The sequence below is a fragment of the Crinia signifera genome, chromosome 6 (genome assembly GCF_055691185.1).
Source record: "Crinia signifera chromosome 6, ASM5569118v1, whole genome shotgun sequence".
In the NCBI taxonomy this organism is placed as follows: Eukaryota; Metazoa; Chordata; class Amphibia; order Anura; family Myobatrachidae; genus Crinia; species Crinia signifera.
The window spans coordinates 17,684,153-17,705,635 of record NC_139222.1 but is presented as its reverse complement, the minus strand read 5'-3'; the positions used below and the strand labels follow the sequence as shown (position 1 = coordinate 17,705,635).

The 21,483-nt window shown below is 45.6% G+C and overlaps 2 protein-coding genes and 1 non-coding gene across 5 annotated transcripts in view; 1 reads left to right on the top strand and 2 right to left on the bottom strand.

The window, feature by feature from the left end:
- Positions 1–19,984, top strand: part of LOC146010026 (uncharacterized) — a 42,592-nt gene extending 22,608 nt beyond the window's left edge. Inside the window, exons 4-6 of one of the 2 annotated variants that reach the window (XM_083150837.1) lie at positions 8,828–8,925; positions 9,016–9,265; positions 11,705–19,984. In XM_083150837.1, coding sequence (XP_083006963.1) covers positions 8,828–8,925; positions 9,016–9,265; positions 11,705–13,713 — 2,357 coding nt within the window. In that variant the 3' untranslated portion in view covers positions 13,714–19,984. Of the gene's footprint in view, positions 1–8,827; positions 8,926–9,015; positions 9,266–11,701 lie in introns of both variants that reach the window. The other variant, XM_083150836.1, reaches the window with a different exon arrangement.
- LOC146010068 (uncharacterized) overlaps positions 1–21,483 on the bottom strand; it is a 124,429-nt gene that overhangs the window by 56,826 nt on the left and 46,120 nt on the right. The gene's annotated exons all lie outside the window — the stretch shown is intronic.
- LOC146012815 (U8 small nucleolar RNA) lies at positions 18,640–18,769 on the bottom strand. Its single transcript, XR_014445815.1, has one exon. It is a non-coding gene; the product is annotated as a U8 small nucleolar RNA (small nucleolar RNA).

The following is a 21,483-nucleotide window of genomic DNA, read 5'->3' as shown; positions in this document are numbered from 1 at the left end:
GGGTTGAAATAAAGTTTGTACCCCCCCCTACACTATACACGTGTTGAAACATTTCACTACCAGTAACACAAAAATAAAAATGGCATCCCAAATGTCCTCCCAAATGTCCTCCCAAATGTCATCACAGTCATCCAGAAGAATGTATTCAGCGGAGGAGGCATATGCCCTGCTTGCTTCTGACTCTGACACAGCCAGTGATGCAAGCGGGGAATTTGAAGGATTCGCCTTAAGCTCCTCTTCCTCCTCTGATGATGAGGGACCCCCTCAAAGACGCCCCCGTAGAGCAGCTGAGACCCCCCCCCCAACAATTGATCTCGTATGGACCCCACCACCAGACAATTTTGAGCCCCAGGTTCCTGAGTTTTTGGCCATGCCAGGAATCCAATTTGATTCCACAGGTCTCAGAGAAATTGACTTTTTCAAATTATTTTTCTCTGATGATTTTGTAAATTTAATGGTGGACCAAACTAATTTATATGCCCAGCAGTTTATTGCTCAAAACCCCACGTCATCATTTGCTAGGTGGACCCCTGTAGATGCAGTAGAGATGATGACGTTTTGGGGTCTGGTGTTTCATATGGGCATAGTAAAAAAGCCAGAAATTAGGCAATATTGGAGTACAGATGTTCTGTACAGTACTCCATTTTACCGTATGGCCATGACCCGGACTCGATTTGAGACAATTCTTAAATTTATACATTACACCGATAATGCACAGTGCCCACCCAGAGATGATCCCACCTTTGACCGGCTATTCAAAGTCAGGCCGGTCATTGATCATTTCAGTGCCAAATTTGAAGAGGTGTACATCCCTGAAAAATTTATTTGTATCGACGAGTCCCTTATACATTTTAAAGGAAGGGTTAAATTCCGCCAGTACCTTCCCAGTAAGAGGGCAAGGTATGGCATAAAAATGTATAAACTGTGTGAAAGCACCTCAGGGTACACCCACAGGTTTAGGGTTTATGAAGGGAAGGATTCAAGAATTGAACCGCCAGAATGCCCCCCCTCCCTCGTAGGTGTTAGTGGGAAAATTGTCTGGGATTTAGTGCACCCCTTCCTGGATAAAGGTTATCACCTCTATGTGGATAACTTTTACACTAGCATCCCCCTGTTTAAGGCCCTTGGTTCAAGAGGTACAGCAGCTTGCGGTACTGTGCGCAAGAACCAAAGAGGCCTCCCAAAAATGCACATTGCCCAAGTAATGAGAAGGGGTGAAAGCAGGGGAATATGCAACGAAAATATGTTGTTGGTCAAATATAAGGACAAGAGGGATGTCCTTATACTGACAACAATTCACGGAGACAGTACCACCTCCGTCCCTGTACGAGGTACCAGTACCCACACCTCAAAACCTAATTGTATCCTGGATTACAATAGGTACATGGGCGGAGTGGATCTTTCAGATCAGGTACTGAAGCCGTACAGTGCCCTGCGGAAAACAAAAATCTGGTACAAGAAGGTGGCCGTGTATATCATCCAGATGGCACTGTATAACGCTTACGTGCTATTCCGTTCTACCGGCCAGAGGGGGACATTTATGCACTTTCAAGAGGAAGTCATAAAGGGCCTAATATTTGGGAACCAGCAGGCAGAGGGCCCCAGTACTTCTAGTACTGGCCCCCGTATTGTACCAGGGCAGCATTTTCCTGATGAAATCCCCTCCACTGGAAAAAAGGGCAGGACACAAAAAAGGTGCAAAGTTTGCTATAAAAAGGGAATAAGAAAGCAAACTATTTTCCAGTGTGACACTTGCCCCGACAAACCCGGCCTATGTATAAAGGAGTGTTTTAAAATATACCACACATCTATGGAATATTAGGTTCATAATTTCACCGTGCTTCGGGGGTCTTACTAATGCCACATAGCACCCACCATTCATTCCACCAGAATCTGAGCCGCAAAATCCAAAAATCACTCCTTCCCTTCTGAGTCCTGCCATGCACCCAACTGGTATTTTTTGGTCACATGTGAGGCATTGCCGTACTCGGGAGAAATTGGGGCACAGATTTTGGGGTGCTTTGTCTCCTTCATTCCTTGTGAAAATGAAAAATTTTGAGCCAGAACTGCATTTTTGTGTAAAAAAATTTAATTTTTCATGTTCACTGCCCAGTTTTATCAAAATTGGTGAAACCCCTGGGGGTTTGAAATGTACACTATACCCCTAGATGAATTCCCTGAGGGGTGTAGTTTGCAAAATGGGGTCACTTGTGGGGGGGTTCCACTGTATTGGTGCTTTGGGGGTCTTGCTAATGCGACATAGCACCCACCATCATTCCACCAGAATTTGTGCTGCAAAATCCAAATATCACTCCTTCCCTTCTGAGTCCTGCCACTTTTTGGTCACACATGAGGCATTGCCATACTCGGGAGAAATTGGGGCACAGATTTTGGGGTGCTTTGTCTCCTTCATTCCTTCTGAAAATGAAAAATTTTGAGCGAGAACTGCATTTTTGTGTAAAAAAATGTAATTTTTCATTTTCACTGCCCACTTGTATCAAAATTGGTGAAACCCCTGGGGGTTTGAAATGTACACTATACCCCTAGATGAATTCCCTGAGGGGTGTAGTTTGCAAAATGGGGTGACTTGTGGGGGGGTTCCACTGTATTGGTGCAACATAGCACCCACCATTCATTCCACCAGAATCTGTGCTGCAAAATCCAAAAATCACTCCTTCCCTTCTGAGTCCTGCCATGCACCCAACTGGTATTTTTTGGTCACATGTGAGGCATTGCCGTACTCGGGAGAAATTGGGGCACAGATTTTGGGGTGCTTTTTCTCCTTCATACCTTCTGAAAATGAAAATTTTTGAGCCAGAACTGCATTTTTGTGTAAAAAATGTAATTTTTCATTTTCACTGCCCACTTGTATCAAAATTGGTGAAACCCCTGGGGGTTTGAAATGTACACTATACCCCTAGATGAATTCCCTGAGGGGTGTAGTTTGCAAAATGGGGTCACTTGTGGGGGGGTTCCACTGTATTGGTGCTTGGGGGGTCTTGCTAATGCGACATAGCACCCACCAAAATTCCACCAGAATCTGAGCTGCAAAATCCAAAAATCACTCCTTCCCTTTTGAGTCCTGCCATGCACCCAACTGGTATTTTTTGGTCACATGTGAGGCATTGCCGTACTCGGGAGAAATTGGGGCACAGATTTTGGGGTGCTTTTTCTCCTTCATACCTTCTGAAAATGAAAAATTTTGAGCCAGAACTGCATTTTTGTGTAAAAAATGTAATTTTTCATGTTCACTGCCCACTTGTATCAAAATTGGTGAAACCCCTGGGGGTTTGAAATGTACACTATACCCCTAGATGAATTCCCTGAGGGGTGTAGTTTGCAAAATGGGGTCACTTGTGGGGGGGTTCCACTGTATTGGTGCTTGGGGGGTCTTGCTAATGCAACATAGCACCCACCAAAATTCCACCAGAATCTGAGCTGCAAAATCCAAAAATCACTCCTTCCCTTCTGAGTCCTGCCATGCACCCAAATGGTATTTTTTGGTCACATGTGAGGCATTGCCGTACTCGGGAGAAATTGGGGCACAGATTTTGGGGTGCTTTGTCTCCTTCATACCTTCTGAAAATGAAAAATTTTGAGCCAGAACTGCATTTTTGTGTAAAAAAATGTAATTTTTCATTTTCACTGCCCACTTGTATCAAAATTGGTGAAACCCCTGGGGGTTTGAAATGTACACTATACCCCTAGATGAATTCCCTGAGGGGTGTACTTTGCAAAATGGGGTGACTTGTGGGGGGGTTCCACTGTATTGGTGCAACATAGCACCCACCATTCATTCCACCAAAATCTGTGCTGCAAAATCCAAAAATCACTCCTTCCGTTCTGAGTCCTGCCATGCACCCAACTGGTATTTTTTGGTCACATGTGAGGCATTGCCGTACTCGGGAGAAATTGGGGCACAGATTTTGGGGTGCTTTTTCTCCTTCATACCTTCTGAAAATGAAAAATTTTGAGCCAGAACTGCATTTTTGTGTAAAAAAATGTAATTTTTCATTTTCACTGCCCACTTGTATCAAAATTGGTGAAACCCCTGGGGGTTTGAAATGTACACTATACCCCTAGATGAATTCCCTGAGGGGTGTAGTTTTCAAAATGGGGTGACTTGTGGGGGGGTTCCACTGTATTGGTGCTTTGGGGGTCTTGCTAATGCGACATAGCACCCACCAAAATTCCACCAGAATCTGAGCTGCAAAATCCAAAAATCACTCCTTCCCTTCTGAGTCCTGCCATGCACCCAACTGGTATTTTTTGGTCACATGTGAGGCATTGCCGTACTCGGGAGAAATTGGGGCACAGATTTTGGGGTGCTTTGTCTCCTTCATACCTTCTGAAAATGACAAATTTGGAGCCAGAACTGCATTTTTGTGTAAAAAAAATAATTTTTCATTTTCACTGCCCAGTTGTACCACAATTGGTGAAACCCCTGGGGGTTTGAAATGTACACTATACCCCTAGATGAATTCCCTGAGGGGTGTAGTTTGCAAAATGGGGTCACTTGTGGGGGGGTTCCTAACTTTTAGCATCTTATGGTGCCTAGAAACCTACATGGTGCCTAAAAAATAATCTCATAAAAAGGAGGCTCCAAAATCAAGTAGGTGCTCCTTCTATTATGAAGCCTGTGGTTTGGTCACCGTGCACACTAGGGCCACATATAGGATATTTATGAAAACAAAAGAATTGGGGGAATCAATTTTTAGTCACATTTCTCTAGTAAAATGTACTGTGTTCCTTAGAAAAATGTATTAAAATTGCAAATCTGCAAAAAAAAAGAAATTTTGAAATTTCACCTACACTTTGTTTTAATTCCTGTGAAACACCTAAAGGGTTAACAAACTTCCAAAATGCTGTTTTGAATACTGTGAGGGGTGCAGTTTTTGAAATGGCATCATTTATGGGGGTGTCTCACATACAAGTCCCTCAAAGTCACATCAGAACTGAACTGGTCCCTAAAAAAATCAGTGTTTGAAATTTTCTTGAAAATTTGAGAATTTGCTATTCATATTGTAAGCCTCCTAGTGTCCCAAAAAATTAAAAGGAAGTTGAAATAATGATGTCAACATAAAGTAGACATATGGTCTATGTTAGTTATTCACTATTTTGAGTGGTAAGATTATTTGTCTCACAAGCAGAAAATTTAACATTTTGCAAATCGCTAAATTTTCCATTTTTTCACGATATTTTGGTATTTTTCACAAAAAAACACAGACTGTATCGACCCAAATTTACCACTAATTTGAAGTACAATGTGTCACGAAAAAACAATCTCAAAATCACTGGGATAAGTAAAAGCAAAAAAAAGTTATCCCCACTTAAGTGAGACATGTCAGATTTGAAAAAAAGGGCTCTGTCAGGAACGCAAAAACTGGCTCTGTCAGGAAGGGGTTAAAGTGGATGGTTTTTCCTGAGATTTTGTAATCTATAAAATGGTATGATGTCGTGACCTTCACACGCTGATATGTATATATCTGGGAGGTTAGTCCACAGCAATTCCCCGGTTATGGATGTTTTAAATCCAAAAATACCGGATGTTCCTACGAGCGGGCTAACCAGATGATCTGTGGTCAGCTAGGGGTTCGCAACCCAATGGTGTTCAAATGGGATAGACACCCCAAAATGATATAGTATCTGTAAGGTAGTAGTACGCAAAACACTCCTGACAGTCAGAATGTAGAGATAACAGTATATTGAAAATCACTGGACAAAATAATAGAACAACGAAACTATCATATAAATAGAAATTTATAAAAATATGTCATGAAAATACCTATTAAGATGCCGAAAAATATACAAAAAATAGAAAATAAATAATAATAATAAATAAAAAAAATCAATAATAATAATAAATAAAAATAAACTATAAAAATAACAAAACATAAAACATAAAAAACAAAAAATATAAAATAATTATACTAAATAATAATAATAAATATCAACACTAACTAAGACGATCCAAATACATGAAACTCTCGGAGGATGATAAGTAAACATTATAACTAATTTGTGGGTATCTATGAGAAACACAGTAATAATAAGACATAACAATCTCAGGAGAGACATGAATGGATCCATTAATACAAACATAAGGTTCAATCTACAAAGAAAGACTAGACAACTTTTGAAAATATCACAGCGTATGACCCGCCCCATGACAACGGTTACTAAGGAAACAGCATAAATACCCTTCCTGAAGGATAACTTGGCTTGCCCTGAGGAAGCCGGCACAGCCGGTGAAATGCGCATAGGCGCGTGATGTAGATTAGCTCATTTAATATAGGAATACTACCTAATGAATGTTTAGATGATGTACTGTCTCTTATAGATGCTCTGACCGAGAATACAGTAGCCTAATACACACGCTGGTGCCGCAGCGCTAACACTGAAAGAAGCGGCCAGCGTTTGTTTAGCGCACACAGCACGCGGCTAATGGCTATTTTGCCCGACGTGCATGTGTAGCGCTGTTTATTATCCCAACAAAGTGCAGAGTGCATATGATCTGCACCATAAGGGATCAAAGATCCACATGCCACCCTGTAAAAGTGACCGCTAAATATAAATCAAATGAAGCGATAATCAACCGCATGGGTCACTAATAGCAAACAGGGTGCTGTGAAGTGAAGATTCAGAATATTGCAGGCACTGTATAAAGTCATTAATGCCCCCGACTATTGACCCTTTGTGTACATGCTATTAAACACACTGACAGTGAAACCAAGAAATGGTAGAAATACACAAAATAATTAATCGGTGAAATTGGATAGTGTGTACCCACTATTGGAACCCGCTAGACAGCGAAAGTAATGAATTGTTATGAAACATAATTAACTGGATGATTTAGAACGTTTCTTAAAGATCATAGGCACCGCACTCATCCAATAAATACCCGACAAATGTATGCGCACATACGATAAATAAATATATTAAATCAAGAAACTGTTGAAGGAATTAATAAAAATAAATTGGATAAAGCAAGATTGGATGGTGCGTACCCACCACCGAAACTTGTTGGCAAATGAAACCAATAAACTGTGATAGAACACAATACATTGGATGAGTCAGGATTAGATGGTGTATACCCACTAAAACGTTCACTCTCAGTACATCCGATAATAAGTCCACCTCCTGGGGAACTGGAGATATCCAACTTCAAAGCAGCAGTCCACATCCGACCTGTTAACTGCAATTTCCAGTAATATTTCTCAGATTCTCTCTGAATTAGAGTTTTTCTCAGAGTATGTTCCAAAAGCTGGGACTCTCCTCTTTCTGTCAACACTAGCAGCTTGTCTCTATCATGCCCAGAACCAGAGATAGCAGCCTTCCAGCAGCCGGTCCCAGCTCCAGCTCCAAACATATGGTGTACAGTTTTATATTTTTGTCAATGCTCTGGCTCCTGATCTCTGATCCCCAAGTTCCCAGCACCTCCTGAAAGTTGGGACTCTAGGCTTTTATACTATTGAAGTATAAGAAATCTATTTCCAGATAATGGCGATATCTGCAGTCAAACAAGCTGTCCTTCCACCGGAAAATGACAAATATTAAGCCCACTCCATTATCCAACCCTCCACTGCGTATAAAACACTCACTACCTCCCTTCCACATGTTATTGTTCACCCTCCCACCACCTGTGCAGTAAATTAGTAATTAGCAGAAGTTATTGCTCCAGGTCCTACATGTTGAGTGGAAGATAGAGCACCCCCTGCCACCTGTGGGACATCAAAGCTGCTGCTGGTAGCCCCCCCCCCCCCCCCCCCCGCCCCTAGGAGGGGAGAATTGGTAAGGGTCCCAGTGCATTGCTTTGCCCAGGGGCCCACACTGCTGTTAAGATGGCCCTGAATGTAATAAATACCTATAAAGATTAAACACTGACTATCTACAACGGTGTAGTGTCAAAAATCATATATGACACACACGATTGAGAATAAGAAAGATTGCATGAATACACTGTCAGTATTTAACATAAAACGGGGTTATATGAACGATAAAGTGTGTGTACTGTGAGAACATCATCCAGTTTTTGAACCAAGAGCTCAAAGGAAGATTGGTCAGTGTGTACTACCAATACAATCTAACCATCACATATATATAAAATGGAATAAGTGCACATTATCCACATATTGATTAAATGACAATCATACTGTACTAAGAGCTGAAGGCCTCACAAGCTCCTAATAAAATACCGAACCAATAGCCAGGAAAAACCATATGGCTGGAGCAGACATTTAAAACATTACGGCCAGAGAATTGATCATTAAAAATACATATACAACGTTAAAAAAGTTCCTCTCCCCAAGCGGACAAGGAGAGATTAGGAGACAGGAATACATGTAAATTGAAGAGCTTCTACATCACGATCTTTTTTAATCACTTTTTCTAAACTTTATTCACTTCTACGTATTTGTTCTAATAAGAATCAGTAATTAGCATACTTTTTCTTTTTTAAAGGTATATCAAATAAAAGTTACATTTTAAGTGCATATAATCAGTTGGACGCCTTACATAGCTATCTGCTGTGTGCACCCACCCAATCTCTACTGTTCCCTCCCTATATTTTTGGTATAATCACATATATACCATGTCCTCAGTCACTGCGTGTCTCCTACAGATGGGCCCAGTAACAGATACCCCAGAGAGATGCCCCCTGTCCTCTGTATTCCCAGGATTATCACATATATACAATGTCCTCAGTCACTGCGTGTGTCCTACAGGTGGGGCCAGTAACAGCGATACCCCAGAGAGATGTCCTCATCCTCTGTATTCCCAGGATAATCACATATATACCATGTCCTCAGTCACTGCGTGTCTCCTACAGATGGGCCCAGTAACAGAGATACCCCAGAGAGATGTCCCCGTCCTCTGTATTCCCAGCACTGTACAGAGGAGACTCACAGGATCCCACAGGAGGATCAGGTAGGTTGGATATACCAAAGTGAGTAGTCACTACATGATCTGTAGAGAAGCTGTGTGTGTCTCATACACTAATAAACTGTTCTTATTTAGGGTGGAGGCCTGACTCATATTAAGGTACAATATACAGAGGGAGAAGAGACGTATGTGACTGATATTAAGGTAGAAGATACAGAGGGAGAAGAAGAGACGGATGTGACTGATATTAAGGTAGAAGATACAGAAGGAGGAGAAGAGACGGGTGTGACTGATATTAAGGTAGAAGATACAGAGGGAGAGGAGACGGATGTAATTGGTGACCAGCAGTGTAAGGAGGAGGAAATCCCCACAGATATTAGCAGAGGTGAGTAATAATCACTTATTACAGAGAGTCACATATTCTCCTTGTTCTGTCACTACAGCAGCCTCTTATCCCGCACCCTCTGTCACTACAGCGGCCTCTTATCCCGCACCCTCCTCTGTCACTACAGCAGCCTCTTATCCCGCACCATCCTCTGTCACTACAGCAGCCTCTTATCCTACACCCTCCTCTGTCACTACAGCGGCCTCTTATCCCGCACCCTCCTCTGTCACTACAGCAGCCTCTTATCCCGCACCCTCCTCTGTCACTACAGCGGCCTCTTATCCCGCACCCTCCTCTGTCACTACAGCGGCCTCTTATCCCGCACCCTCCTCTGTCACTACAGCGGCCTCTTATCCCGCACCCTCCTCTGTCACTACAGCAGCCTCTTATCCCGCACCCTCCTCTGTCACTACAGCGGCCTCTTATCCCGCAACCTCCTCTGTCACTACAGCGGCCTCTTATCCCGCACCCTCCTCTGTCACTACAGCGGCCTCTTATCCCGCACCCTCCTCTGTCACTACAGCGGCCTCTTATCCCGCACCCTCCTCTGTCACTACAGCGGCCTCTTATCCCGCACCCTCCTCTGTCACTACAGCAGCCTCTTATCCCGCACCCTCCTCTGTCACTACAGCGGCCTCTTATCCCGCACCCTCCTCTGTCACTACAGCGGCCTCTTATCCCGCACCCTCCTCTGTCACTACAGCGGCCTCTTATCCCGCACCCTCCTCTGTCACTACAGCGGCCTCTTATCCCGCACCCTCCTCTGTCACTACAGCGGCCTCTTATCCCGCACCCTCCTCTGTCACTACAGCGGCCTCTTATCCCGCACCCTCCTCTGTCACTACAGCGGCCTCTTATCCCGCACCCTCCTCTGTCACTACAGCGGCCTCTTATCCCGCACCCTCCTCTGTCACTACAGCGGCCTCTTATCCCGCACCCTCCTCTGTCACTACAGCGGCCTCTTATCCCGCACCCTCCTCTGTCACTACAGCGGCCTCTTATCCCGCACCCTCCTCTGTCACTACAGCGACCTCTTATCCTGCACCCTCCTCTGTCACTACAGCGACCTCTTATCCTGCACCCTCCTCTGTCACTACAGTGGCCTCTTATCCTGCACCCTCCTCTGTCACTACAGCGGCCTCTTATCCTTCACCCTCCTCTGTCACTACAGCGGCCTCTTATCCCGCACCCTCCTCTGTCACTACAGCGGCCACTTATCCTGCACCCTCCTCTGTCACTACAGCAGCCTCTTATCCCGCACCCTCCTCTGTCACTACAGCGGCCTCTTATCCCGCACCCTCCTCTGTCACTACAGCGGCCACTTATCCTGCACCCTCCTCTGTCACTACAGCGGCCTCTTATCCCGCACCCTCCTCTGTCACTACAGCAGCATCTTATCTCGCACCCTCCTCTGTCACTACAGCGGCCTCTTATCCTGCACCCTCCTCTGTCACTACAGCAGCCTCTTATCCTGCACCCTCCTCTGCCACCAGCCCAGAGATCTGACCAATTCCCCCCATGTTCCCCAGTGACTCCCCTACATCATCAGTAGAAGGGACAGGAATAATAGCAGTGTACAGGGTACAATCGTATGGAAAGTCATGTGACATTACCCATCATTCTCCTTTTACCCTACCACCAGTGAACTACATGGGGTATTACACACTATCTTCCTTGGGAACAGCCAGAATCGGGTCAGAGAAGAGCAGCCGCCTATACTGGCACCAGGAAGGGGAAGCACTGGTCATCACCATGGGCACTGGGCAGATGGGAGGCAGAAGGATTAGATGGTTGCCATACTCAGACTGGCACCTGTCATCCACAGTACCGCAGGCACCCAGGGAGAACCAGCACCACCAGACCCAGTAACAAGGAGTTGGGCTTCAGCTTGCTGACTTAGTAACCAGAACTGGTCAGGGCTTTGTGGCTCTATGTACGTAAGACCCAGGATTTGCACTGGATGGATGAGCTGCTGGTTCTGCATGATAACAGCAGGAGAGGCTGGTTAGCCTGTGATCAGCATTATCAGGTGGATCACTGTTACCAGGATTACCTTGTAGCAAGTCTGCCTGTTCCTGATCCTGTTGGGGCACCAAGAGACTGGTGTGTGCAGCTAGGATGGTGTGGCACGGAGCCTCTGCTAAGTTGGGGTGCTGGGCTGTCACCTGCTCCTCAGTGCAGCTCTTACCCAATGTTACCAGTCTGGGTACCCCAGAGATGCCAGCTTGCCCTTAGGACCAGCTTTGGGGCATCCCTTATGCCTTCCCTTTATGCTCTATGTTTCTGTTCTGTTATATTACTGTTCTCCTTGTTAGGATTGTTGTTCTCATTCCTGAATAGTGTTTATCCCCTCTCCCCTGTTCTTTACTACTATTCTGTCTTTGTCTGAGGGGAAAGGAGAAGAGCGATATTTCTATATCTGTATGTTATTTCCAGCAGATGGACACAGAAGCAGGAATACCTCGGAGGGACGTCTTATTCTGTCTCCAGATTATAAAACAGAAGATAACATCACACAGGATTTTCCAGAAGAAACCTCAGTTTCCCTAAATATACAGCCAGTGCCTCACAGTGCAGATAAATCACCTTATACCTCTATTCCCGAGTACTGTTCTCCTGGTAACTCAGATACTGGTACACATAGAGCAGCTCATACAGGTTCTAACTTATTTACCTGTACTGAATGTGATTCATGTTTTATAAGTCAGTCAGGTTTTACTAGACATCAGAGAAATCACACAGGTAAGAAATCAATTCCATGTTCTGAGTATGGGAAATGTTTTACCAGCAATGCAGATCTTGTTAAACATGTGAGAACTCACACGGGTGAAAAGCCGTTTCTATGTTCTGAGTGTGGGAAATCTTTTGCGCAGAAATCACATCTTGTGCGACATGAGAGAAGTCACACAGCGGAGAAGCCATTTCCATGTTCTGAATGTGGGAAATCTTTTACTATAAAATCAACTCTTATTGCACATCAGAGAATTCACACAGATGAGAAGCCGTTTCCATGTAGAGAATTTGGGAAATATTTTAAGCATAAATACGATATGGTCATTCATCAGAAAACTCAAACAGGTGAAAAACCACTTCCGTGTTCTGATTGTGGGAAATATTTTGCTTGGAAATCAGAGCTTGTCCTACATGTGAGAACTCACACAGGTAAGAAACCATTTCCATGTTCTGATTGTCGGAAATGTTTTACCAGCAATTCAGATCTTGTTAAACATGTGAGAACTCACACGGGTGAAAAGCCGTTTCCATGTTCCGAGTGTGGGAAATCTTTTGCCCAGAAATCAGATCTTGTCCGACATGAGAGAACTCACACAGGTGAGAAACCATTTCCATGTTCTGAGTGTGGGAAAACTTTTCCCGAGAAATCAGAACTTGTCCGACATGAGAGAACTCACACAGGTGAGAAGCCATTTCAATGTTCGGAGTGTGGGAAATCTTTTGCCCAGAAATCACAGCTTGTCCGACATGTTAGAAGTCACACAGGTGAGAAGCCATTTCCATGTTCTGAGTGTGGAAAAACTTTTTCCTGGAAATCAGAACTTGTCCAACATGAGAGAACTCACACAGGTGAGAAGCCATTTCCATGTTCTGAATGTGGGAAATCTTTTACCCATGAGTCATACCTTGTCCGACATGTGAGAAGTCACACAGGTGAGAAACCATTTCCATGTTCTGAGTGTGGGAAAACTTTTCCCGAGAAATCAGAACTTGTCCGACATGAGAGAACTCACACAGGTGAGAAGCCATTTCCATGTTCTGAATGTGGGAAATCTTTTACCCATGAGTCATACCTTGTCCGACATGTGAGAAGTCACACAGGTGAGAAACCATTTGCATGTTCTGAGTGTGGGAAATGTTTTATCAGTAAATCAGAGCTTGTCCCACATCAGAGAACTCACACAGGTGAGAAGCCGTTTCCATGTTCTGAGTGTGGGAAATGTTTTACCCGGAAATCAGAGCTTTTCCGACATTATAGAACTCACACAGGAAATAAGCCATTTCCATGTTCTGAGTGTGGCACATCTTTTGCCCGGAAATCACAGCTTGTCCAACATGAAAGAACTCACACAGGTGAGAAACCATTTCCATGTTCTGAGTGTGGGAAATCTTTTACCCAGGAGTCAAGTCTTGTCCGACATGAGAGAAGTCACACAGGTGAGAAGCCATTTCCATGTTCTGAGTGTGGGAAATCTTTTACCTGGAAATCACAGCTTGTCCCTCATGAGAGAACTCACACAGGTGAGAAGCCATTTCCATGTTCTGAGTGTGGGAAATGTTTTGGCCGGAAAACACAGCTTGCCCGACATGTGAGAAGTCACACAGGTGAGAAGCCATTTCCATGTTCTGAGTGTGAGAAATCTTTTGCCCAGAGATCACATCTTGTCCGACATGAGAGAACCCACACAGGTGAGAAGCCATTTCCATGTTCTTAGACCTGTAATTCAGACCTGATCACTGGGCCGTGAGTTTGCAGAGCCCAGGAACAGATACACGCCACTCCATACAAGTACATTCCCGCCCATATGCTCGTCTGAAAATGCTATTGCAACTATGCAAAGGTAGAAATGAATTCAAGGAAATGTGATTACCTGCGCACCGAGTGTGTTGTTATGTTTCTATATAAGCTCCGGGTAGTGCTGCTGGGGCTCAGGCTGATCTCCCTGATTTGTTATGTAGAAATGGTTTGTTGTGGTAAACATTGCTCTATACCCCATCTCTAACATGCTGTAGTGGGGCGGAGTGATGGTAATCAGGCAGTGTGATGTTGTTACAGTATAAATACAATCTGTCACTTGTTTCTATATCTTACAGAATAAAACAGTGTATTGCTACATTCCGTGACTAATGCCCGCATGTGAATGGTCCTGATTGCTGTGATTAGGGGGGGATGAGAAATGTTTAGCACTACAGATGGATTGCTGGGTAAAAATGGGATTTTTATCTTTTCTCGAAGTCCATATGGGATACTGGGAATCGTTCATGATGATGGGGAAAAGATGGTATCAACAGGAGACAGGCACATACAAAACTTTACACTGGGTGTATTGGCTCCTCCCCTCTGCATCCCCTCCCACCAGCCAGTTAATAGAAAACTGTGCCGGAGAAGAAACGAATATGAGAAGGAATATGTGTAATATAATATTTGGTGAGATTCATCCAGCACTCCCAAACAACAACGATCACTAGTTATTCTGTGGTCGCTGAAGTGACCTCATTACTTTGAATACAAGTGGTCGCCTCAGTACCATAGTAAAAATAGTTGGTCATCATAATGACATCAATTGAATAAACAGTCATCTTAGTGACAACAAAGTACAGCTGTTCACCAAAGCAACAAATGGTCACCGTAGAGACAACAATACACCTTTGGTCACCTGAGTGAGAACAAAAGTAACAGGAGGTCACCTGAGTGACCCAACAGCTCACACCAGTGAGAACAACAGCAGAACTCCGCACAGAGGTCGGCGCCCTGTATCCCATATTGACTCAGAGAAAATGATTTTCCGGTAGGTATTAAAATCCTACTTTTTGTTACATCCATATGGGAAACGAATTGTTCATGACGATGGGGACATACCAAAGACACCAGAATGGGTGGGAACGTGTGGAGATTGTCGCAGGCGTCAATCTTGTAAAATTTGACAAATGTATGTTGACTGGACCATGTAGAGGCCCTACATAATTGGAGAGCCGAGACTCCACGAGCTGCCACCCAGGAAGTCCCCACAGAACGAGTGGAATGGGCTTTCACCCCAGAAGGTGTTGGAAGGTTCACCACAACATAAGCCTGTTTTATCGCTGCACAGATCCATCGTGCAATAGATTGCTTGGAAGCAGGACATCCTTTCTTTTGAGCATCATATAGAACAAAGAGACACTTTGTCTCAAAGACTCTGGTCGCACACCCGGAGAGCCTTAACCACATAGAGAGAAGCTGGGACCTCAGATTGAGGGCCACTAGCCGGAACCTCAACAGGCTGGTTGTAATGGAATGCAGACATTACTTTAGGGAGAAAACACGGGTTGGTATGCAACTCCGCCCTGTCCTCATGGAAGATCAATATGGGCTCTTACAGGCTAATGCCCCTAATTCAAAGATCCACCTAGACGAGGCTAAGGCTAACAAGACCACAGTCTTCCTAGTGAGGTACATCAGGTCTACCTTATCCAAAGGTTCAAACCAGGAGGACTGTAAAAACGACAGGATGACATCTAATGCCCACGGTGGAGTGGGAGCCACAAATAGAAGCTGTATATGCAAAACACCTCAAAGGAACGTCTGTACTTCAGGAATATTATCCAGCTTCTTCTGAAAGAAGATGGAAAAGGCCGAAACCTTTGAACCCAGTCATAGGCCCAAAGCCAACCCAGACCGTAAGAATCGGAGGAATCTGTCCAGTTTAAATTCAGCCAGAGAAAACTTAATGTTTTCACACCATCCCACGTATTTCATCCAAATGTGATGGTAATGCGATGCAGTAACATGCTTCCCGGCTTGCATCATCGTGGTAGTCACCGATGCATGAAAGCCTTTTTCCGCTAGGATCTGCCGCTCAATCTCCAGACCGTTAAACGAAGTTGCTCTAAGGCCCGGAAGACGCATGGACCTTGCATGAGCAGGTCTCTTTGTAGAGGGAGATGCCACGGGTCGTCCACTTGCATGGCCAGAAGGATGGCATACCAACTTCTTCTTGGCCAATCCGGGGCCACCAGAATGGTCTAGACTCCATCATTTTGGATATTTTTGAGAACCGGAGCCACCTACGGGATTGGTGGAATGACATAGACCAGGTTGAACAACCAATTTTTCCACTGCCTCCACCTGAGGGTCTCTTGTTCTTGAGTAATACCTTGCCACCTTCCGGTTGTGTCTGGATGCCATCAGGTCTATCTGTGGGGTCCCCCACTGAGCCACAAGAGCACAAATAATTGGTGTTTTATACTTCATTCCCCAAGTTAAGGTTGTGGCAACTGAGGCAGTCCACCTCCCAGTTGTCCACTCTGGGAATGAAAATGGCTGAGAGGGCCTAAATGTTCCTTTCTGCCCAGGACAAGAGCTTTGTCACCTCTCGCATATAGGACTTGCTCTACGTACGTTTAGGAACGCCACTGTCGTCATGTTGTCTGATTGTATGCGAATCGCATGACCGACCAAGAGAGGAGCTGCTTCCAGTAGTTTATAATACGCTGCTCTCAACTCCAGGCTGTTGATGTGGAGCTTTGTTTACAAGAAGGTCCACTTCCCTTGGAAGGCCCTCCCCTTCGCCACAGCCCCCCAACCCATAAGACTGGCATATCTGTGGTGACCAGAATCCATTCCTGGATACCAAATATCCTGCCCGCCAGCAGGTTGGAAGTGTGGAGCCATCATTGTAGGGACAATCTGGTTTGGGACGATAACACAATCTTCTGGTGTATGTGAAGATGAGAGCCAGACCATTTGCTCGGAAGATCCAGTTGGAATAACCTGGAATGGAATCTCCCAAATTGGAGTGCCTCGAATGAGGCCACCATCTTTCCGAGCAACCTGATGCACTAAAGCACCGAAATCTGACGTTGTGCCAGTATGTCCACAAGGAGCAGCTGAATGGCCGATATCTTGTCCCTGCGAGAAACACTTTCAGTTATACAGTGTCCAAAACCATTCCCAGATAGAGAAGTCTTTGGGTGGTATCAGGGAGGACTTCATTATGTTCAACCACTAACCGTGGTCTGTGAGGGTTCGCATGGACACCAGTAAGTCCTGTTGTAAGGCCTCTTCTGACCGAGCTTCAATAGCAGATCATCTAGAGATGGGATGACACATCCCTGAGAAGAATCATCATCATCTCCACCATCACCTTGGTGAATATGTGCAGGGCGGTCGACAGACCGAAGGCCTCCTTTACATCCAGGAAGCCAAAACTCTCGTAATTACGGCCTGCAGGAACTCCATTCTAAACTTTATCATTTACACAAATGGGTTGAGTGACTTTAAAGAGAATTGGGCATAATGGGCCATTCGGCTTCAGAACCACCAATAGGTGTGAGTAATAACCCCGACCTCGTCCCTGAGGAGGGACTGGAATCGCTACCTCCTGACTGAACCAGCTCATGAATTTCCTGTCGAAAGGTCATCTAATCTGCCGGCAATGCTGGTAGTCCGCTGTAGCACCAGACGAGCACCCACTGCAAGGGGACTCGCGGAGGGGCCAGGCAGTCATGTGGAGGGATTGGCAGCAGCTGCACTGGAATGTGCTGCAAAGGAGGACACACTGTAAAGTTATACATTTTATGTATAAAAGCATATGATTATGTCAACATTGCAAAAGACATTTATAATCTCATGGGTAATTCATATACAGATATGGAATGCAAGTAAAGCATAAAAACAACAATAAATTAAAAGTATCACGTTTGCAAGAGTAACGCCCTATATGGGTCAATGAAACGCGATCAGTAGAGGGTTAAATCCAGTCACTGGCAAGGGTTAGTGGTAAGAAGGGAGGCAAGCCGCTATCAGACAAACCGCCAGTAAGCGTGACAGGTACACGCATTGTGCAGGGGTTGGGATGGCTACCCTTGTCTGCACTTTGTGAATATCTCTTTGGATACCCACCATCACCCCTTGAACCAGCTACCAACTTCTCTTCCCATGGACCCAGCACCGTGCTAATTATTCTCAACCTGGATGTACAAATTTTGGGACTCAGTACCTGCTTACCTATTTGGAGCCTCTCATCCGAGCAGTGAGGTATTTTACATCTTGCCCACCAGTGGAAACAGAGACCAAGGCCTCCAGCAGGATCAAGACATTTTGGAATCCCTCCACCTTGCCCCCCCCCCCTTGTCCCCCTCCAACTTGGGGACCATCCAATTTCATTGAGAAGGTAGCAGAACCTGGAACAAGCGGGACTCACTTAAGTATCCAACATAACTATATTCTCTGACAAGTGGTTTACTGTATGCCATATTTCTTACAAGTGCAATACTAATTTTTAATAATGTGTATTTATATTGAATATGTTCTGATTGAATAAATGTATTTTTATTTTGTGATACCCAATTGATCCAAGTTTTTTAGATATAATCAATTTTAGGGAAACTCAATCCCTTTGGCGCTCTACACTACTTTTTGTCTTTTCTACCGCCATAGCAGTTGTGTGCGTTAATGGCACCTAGTCCTTCTGTGCATTACTAAGCATCTTTGTTAGGAGCAAACTGTGATCCTCAGTGTATCAGAACCACACACACAGCGGTTGTCGGTCAGGATGGTGCTGGGGATTGGAATAATAACAAACTCAGTGTATTAGAATCACACACACAGCGGTTGTCAGTCAGGATGGTGCTGGGGATTGGAATAATCACATCCTCAGTGTATTAGAATCACACACACAGCGGTTGTCAGTCAGGATGGTGCTGGGGATTGGAATAATCACATACTCAGTCTCCCTCGTTTATCATGTCTCTTTTCCATGAGGAACAGGTAAGGATCAGCCTCACTAATGATGTGAGGACACCTTCTCCAGCCTTGATTTAATACTGCTGGCCCAAACAGACACCTGGGAGTCTGCCTGCTGCCCCCCACTAGGATGAGGGCCCCCCCCCCCCCCCTGAGACAGGGCGACATGCATGGCTGATAAATTCACTCATGCTTCCTCATCACAAGTGACTTATTACAGTGTGCACCATAGCCTAACAAGCCAGTGGGACAAAGACTCAGAGACACGGAGTGGCCCAGCGCACGCTGTACCGTAGCTCTCACATTGTAGAGCTGGTAATGAAGTGCATATGAACCACAGTAATATATACATACATATAATATATCAGAGAAAGTGTACACGGGGTAACGCTTCATAGCAATAAAACTTTCAGATTCCCTGCACTGGCGTTTCCAGCACCCAGGGAAGAAGCCGTTTTTGGGGCATTTCTCAGCTACTAACGAGCCGCTACCTGCAGGTTTGAACATTCGCCTTTTTCACAAACCCTTAACTCCATTTTTATATCTTTTATATCTTTATAATTGAACTCAAATCCTGCCTCAATACTGTTTATATTATATATTGCATTGTATATGTGTGTCCTGTGTACAGATACAGACCATGTTTTTTAATCCAATCCATCTGTAGTGCTAAACATTTCCCATCCCCTCCTACTCACAGCAATCAGGACCATTCACATGCGGGCAATAGTCACTGAATGTAGCAATACACTGTTTCCTTCTGAAAGTTATAGAAACAAGTGACAGAACTTAATTCAACCATCCATTGAATCCCCCCCACACCCCCATGTGTAGTGCTGTGAAAGCTGAGACTTACTCTGCAGTGCGATGGCTGTGAGGAGATTGGGACCACTGATGGCATCAGTATCCCTCCCGCAGGAGCCGCCCGCATTATCTAGGGCACTACATGAAAAAGTCGGCATTACGCCCCCAAACGCCCAGCGCCTGTCAATCAACTTGCGTTTGCCCATTGTCCTTTGTGGACCTCTCCTTCAGGCCATGATATAGAGCAGAGATAGAGGTAGAACCGTGTATGCAGTCTTCTAGGTATGAGCTGTTATATTGCCTATTCCTTATTATTACTCTGTACTATACATGTTGTACTAGAACCGTCCTTTTAGCGTCTGTTTTAATATGTTTTGCACAATAGATTGTACTTAATAAAAACCTAAAATATAACCATCGAGTGTGGCGCCTAACAATTGCATGGTTTCCCTTTTATACTCCGGGCCCTATTGTATGACTAGGTGATTCATCGCGCCCTACGGGCGCTCTTCACACCGTCGTAAGGGGCTGCGCCCCCTTAATTTGTGAACATTTGTATATGAGAAAGATGGTTAGAATTGTATGAAAGATGGGGGCGTGGCTTGGCTTGGCATGTGAGAGGTCGCGTTCTCACCGAGCTCCACTGAATCCTGACTTAAATCCTGCATTTTGAGCCTTATAAAACACCCGGCTGCCCCACCAACCTGCCCGGGTCACCCCCCGGCACCGGCCGCAGTGAGCTGCTCCTGGATTCTCCAAAGGGTGACTGGCTGCGAGCGCGTCCATCTCCGCCTCGCGCCCCGCTAGCAGACCCCGCCTCATCTTGGGACCGGAGCGCACGAGTCCTACAGCGTTCCCCGCGGACGGCCGCCCTAGGAGAAGCCGCCAGCATACCAGCATACCATCGCTGGCTCCCGACCTCCTCCCACTACAACAGCGGTGACCTGGCGCCTGGCTCCGACGCTCACCCGCGACCTCGCTCCCCCCGCCCGGCACACAGAGCCAGGAGGCGGCCGACTGGAAGCGGTGTCCTGACGCCTCCCGCACCTACACCCATCGGGAGGCGAGGGTCCCCTGGAGGTCCTCTAAGGGGGTGAGTCGGGCCAGAGCGCCCATTATTCCTATTGGTGCCAAACGGGCGCAGGGAGAGGGGAGGCGGCGCCATTTTCTATTCCTCCTGGCCTGATCATTAACCGCATGGAGCTGCCCTTTAAGAGCTGGGGGCACTGAGAACTGCTAGCTGTGACCAGCCCTAGCCCTCCTCAATCCTCCTAAGAAAGGGGAACAGCGTATTGGGACTGGTGGCCTTGCTGCAATATATTATCTGGCCTCCGACTGGCAAGCTGCCCCCCTGCCTTTGCCTCCCCCCCAGACTCCTCTATAAGTGGCCATCTGACGTTGTATAACCTCTCCCATGAAACAAAACCAGCAGAGGGACCTGTGGCAATCAATGTGTGGGCTCCCCCCTCCTGTGCCTGCTACCTAAAGGTCACATCCTATCCCATACACTCCTAACTCATTAATTGCTGCCTTATACTTGCATCATATACTTCAACATAGTGCCTTTGGACTCTCTATTCTCTTTGACCCAAGCCCCAGATCCCCTTGTGCCATGGGGAAAACGGGAGGTCCCTCCGCAGCGACTAGGCTGGAAAAATATGCCCGGGGCTCCCAGCCTCTCCCTCCAGCACAGTCAACAAGCCGAGCTGAATCTCCAAAATCCCTGACCGCTGACGAGGACTCCCCCCCCACAGAGTCGGCTGCCCAGTCCACTCAGCAGATCCTACTAGCCATTTCGGCCACCGAGCAGAGAGTCATGGACAAAATCGGCCAGGTGCAATCCGACCACTCCCTTATTCGCCATGATATGCAGAAGGTCCGAGAGCGGGTTGGGGAGGCCGAGCATAGAATATCTGACCTAGAAGACGCGACTAACCCCCTTAAGACAGCAGTGGCG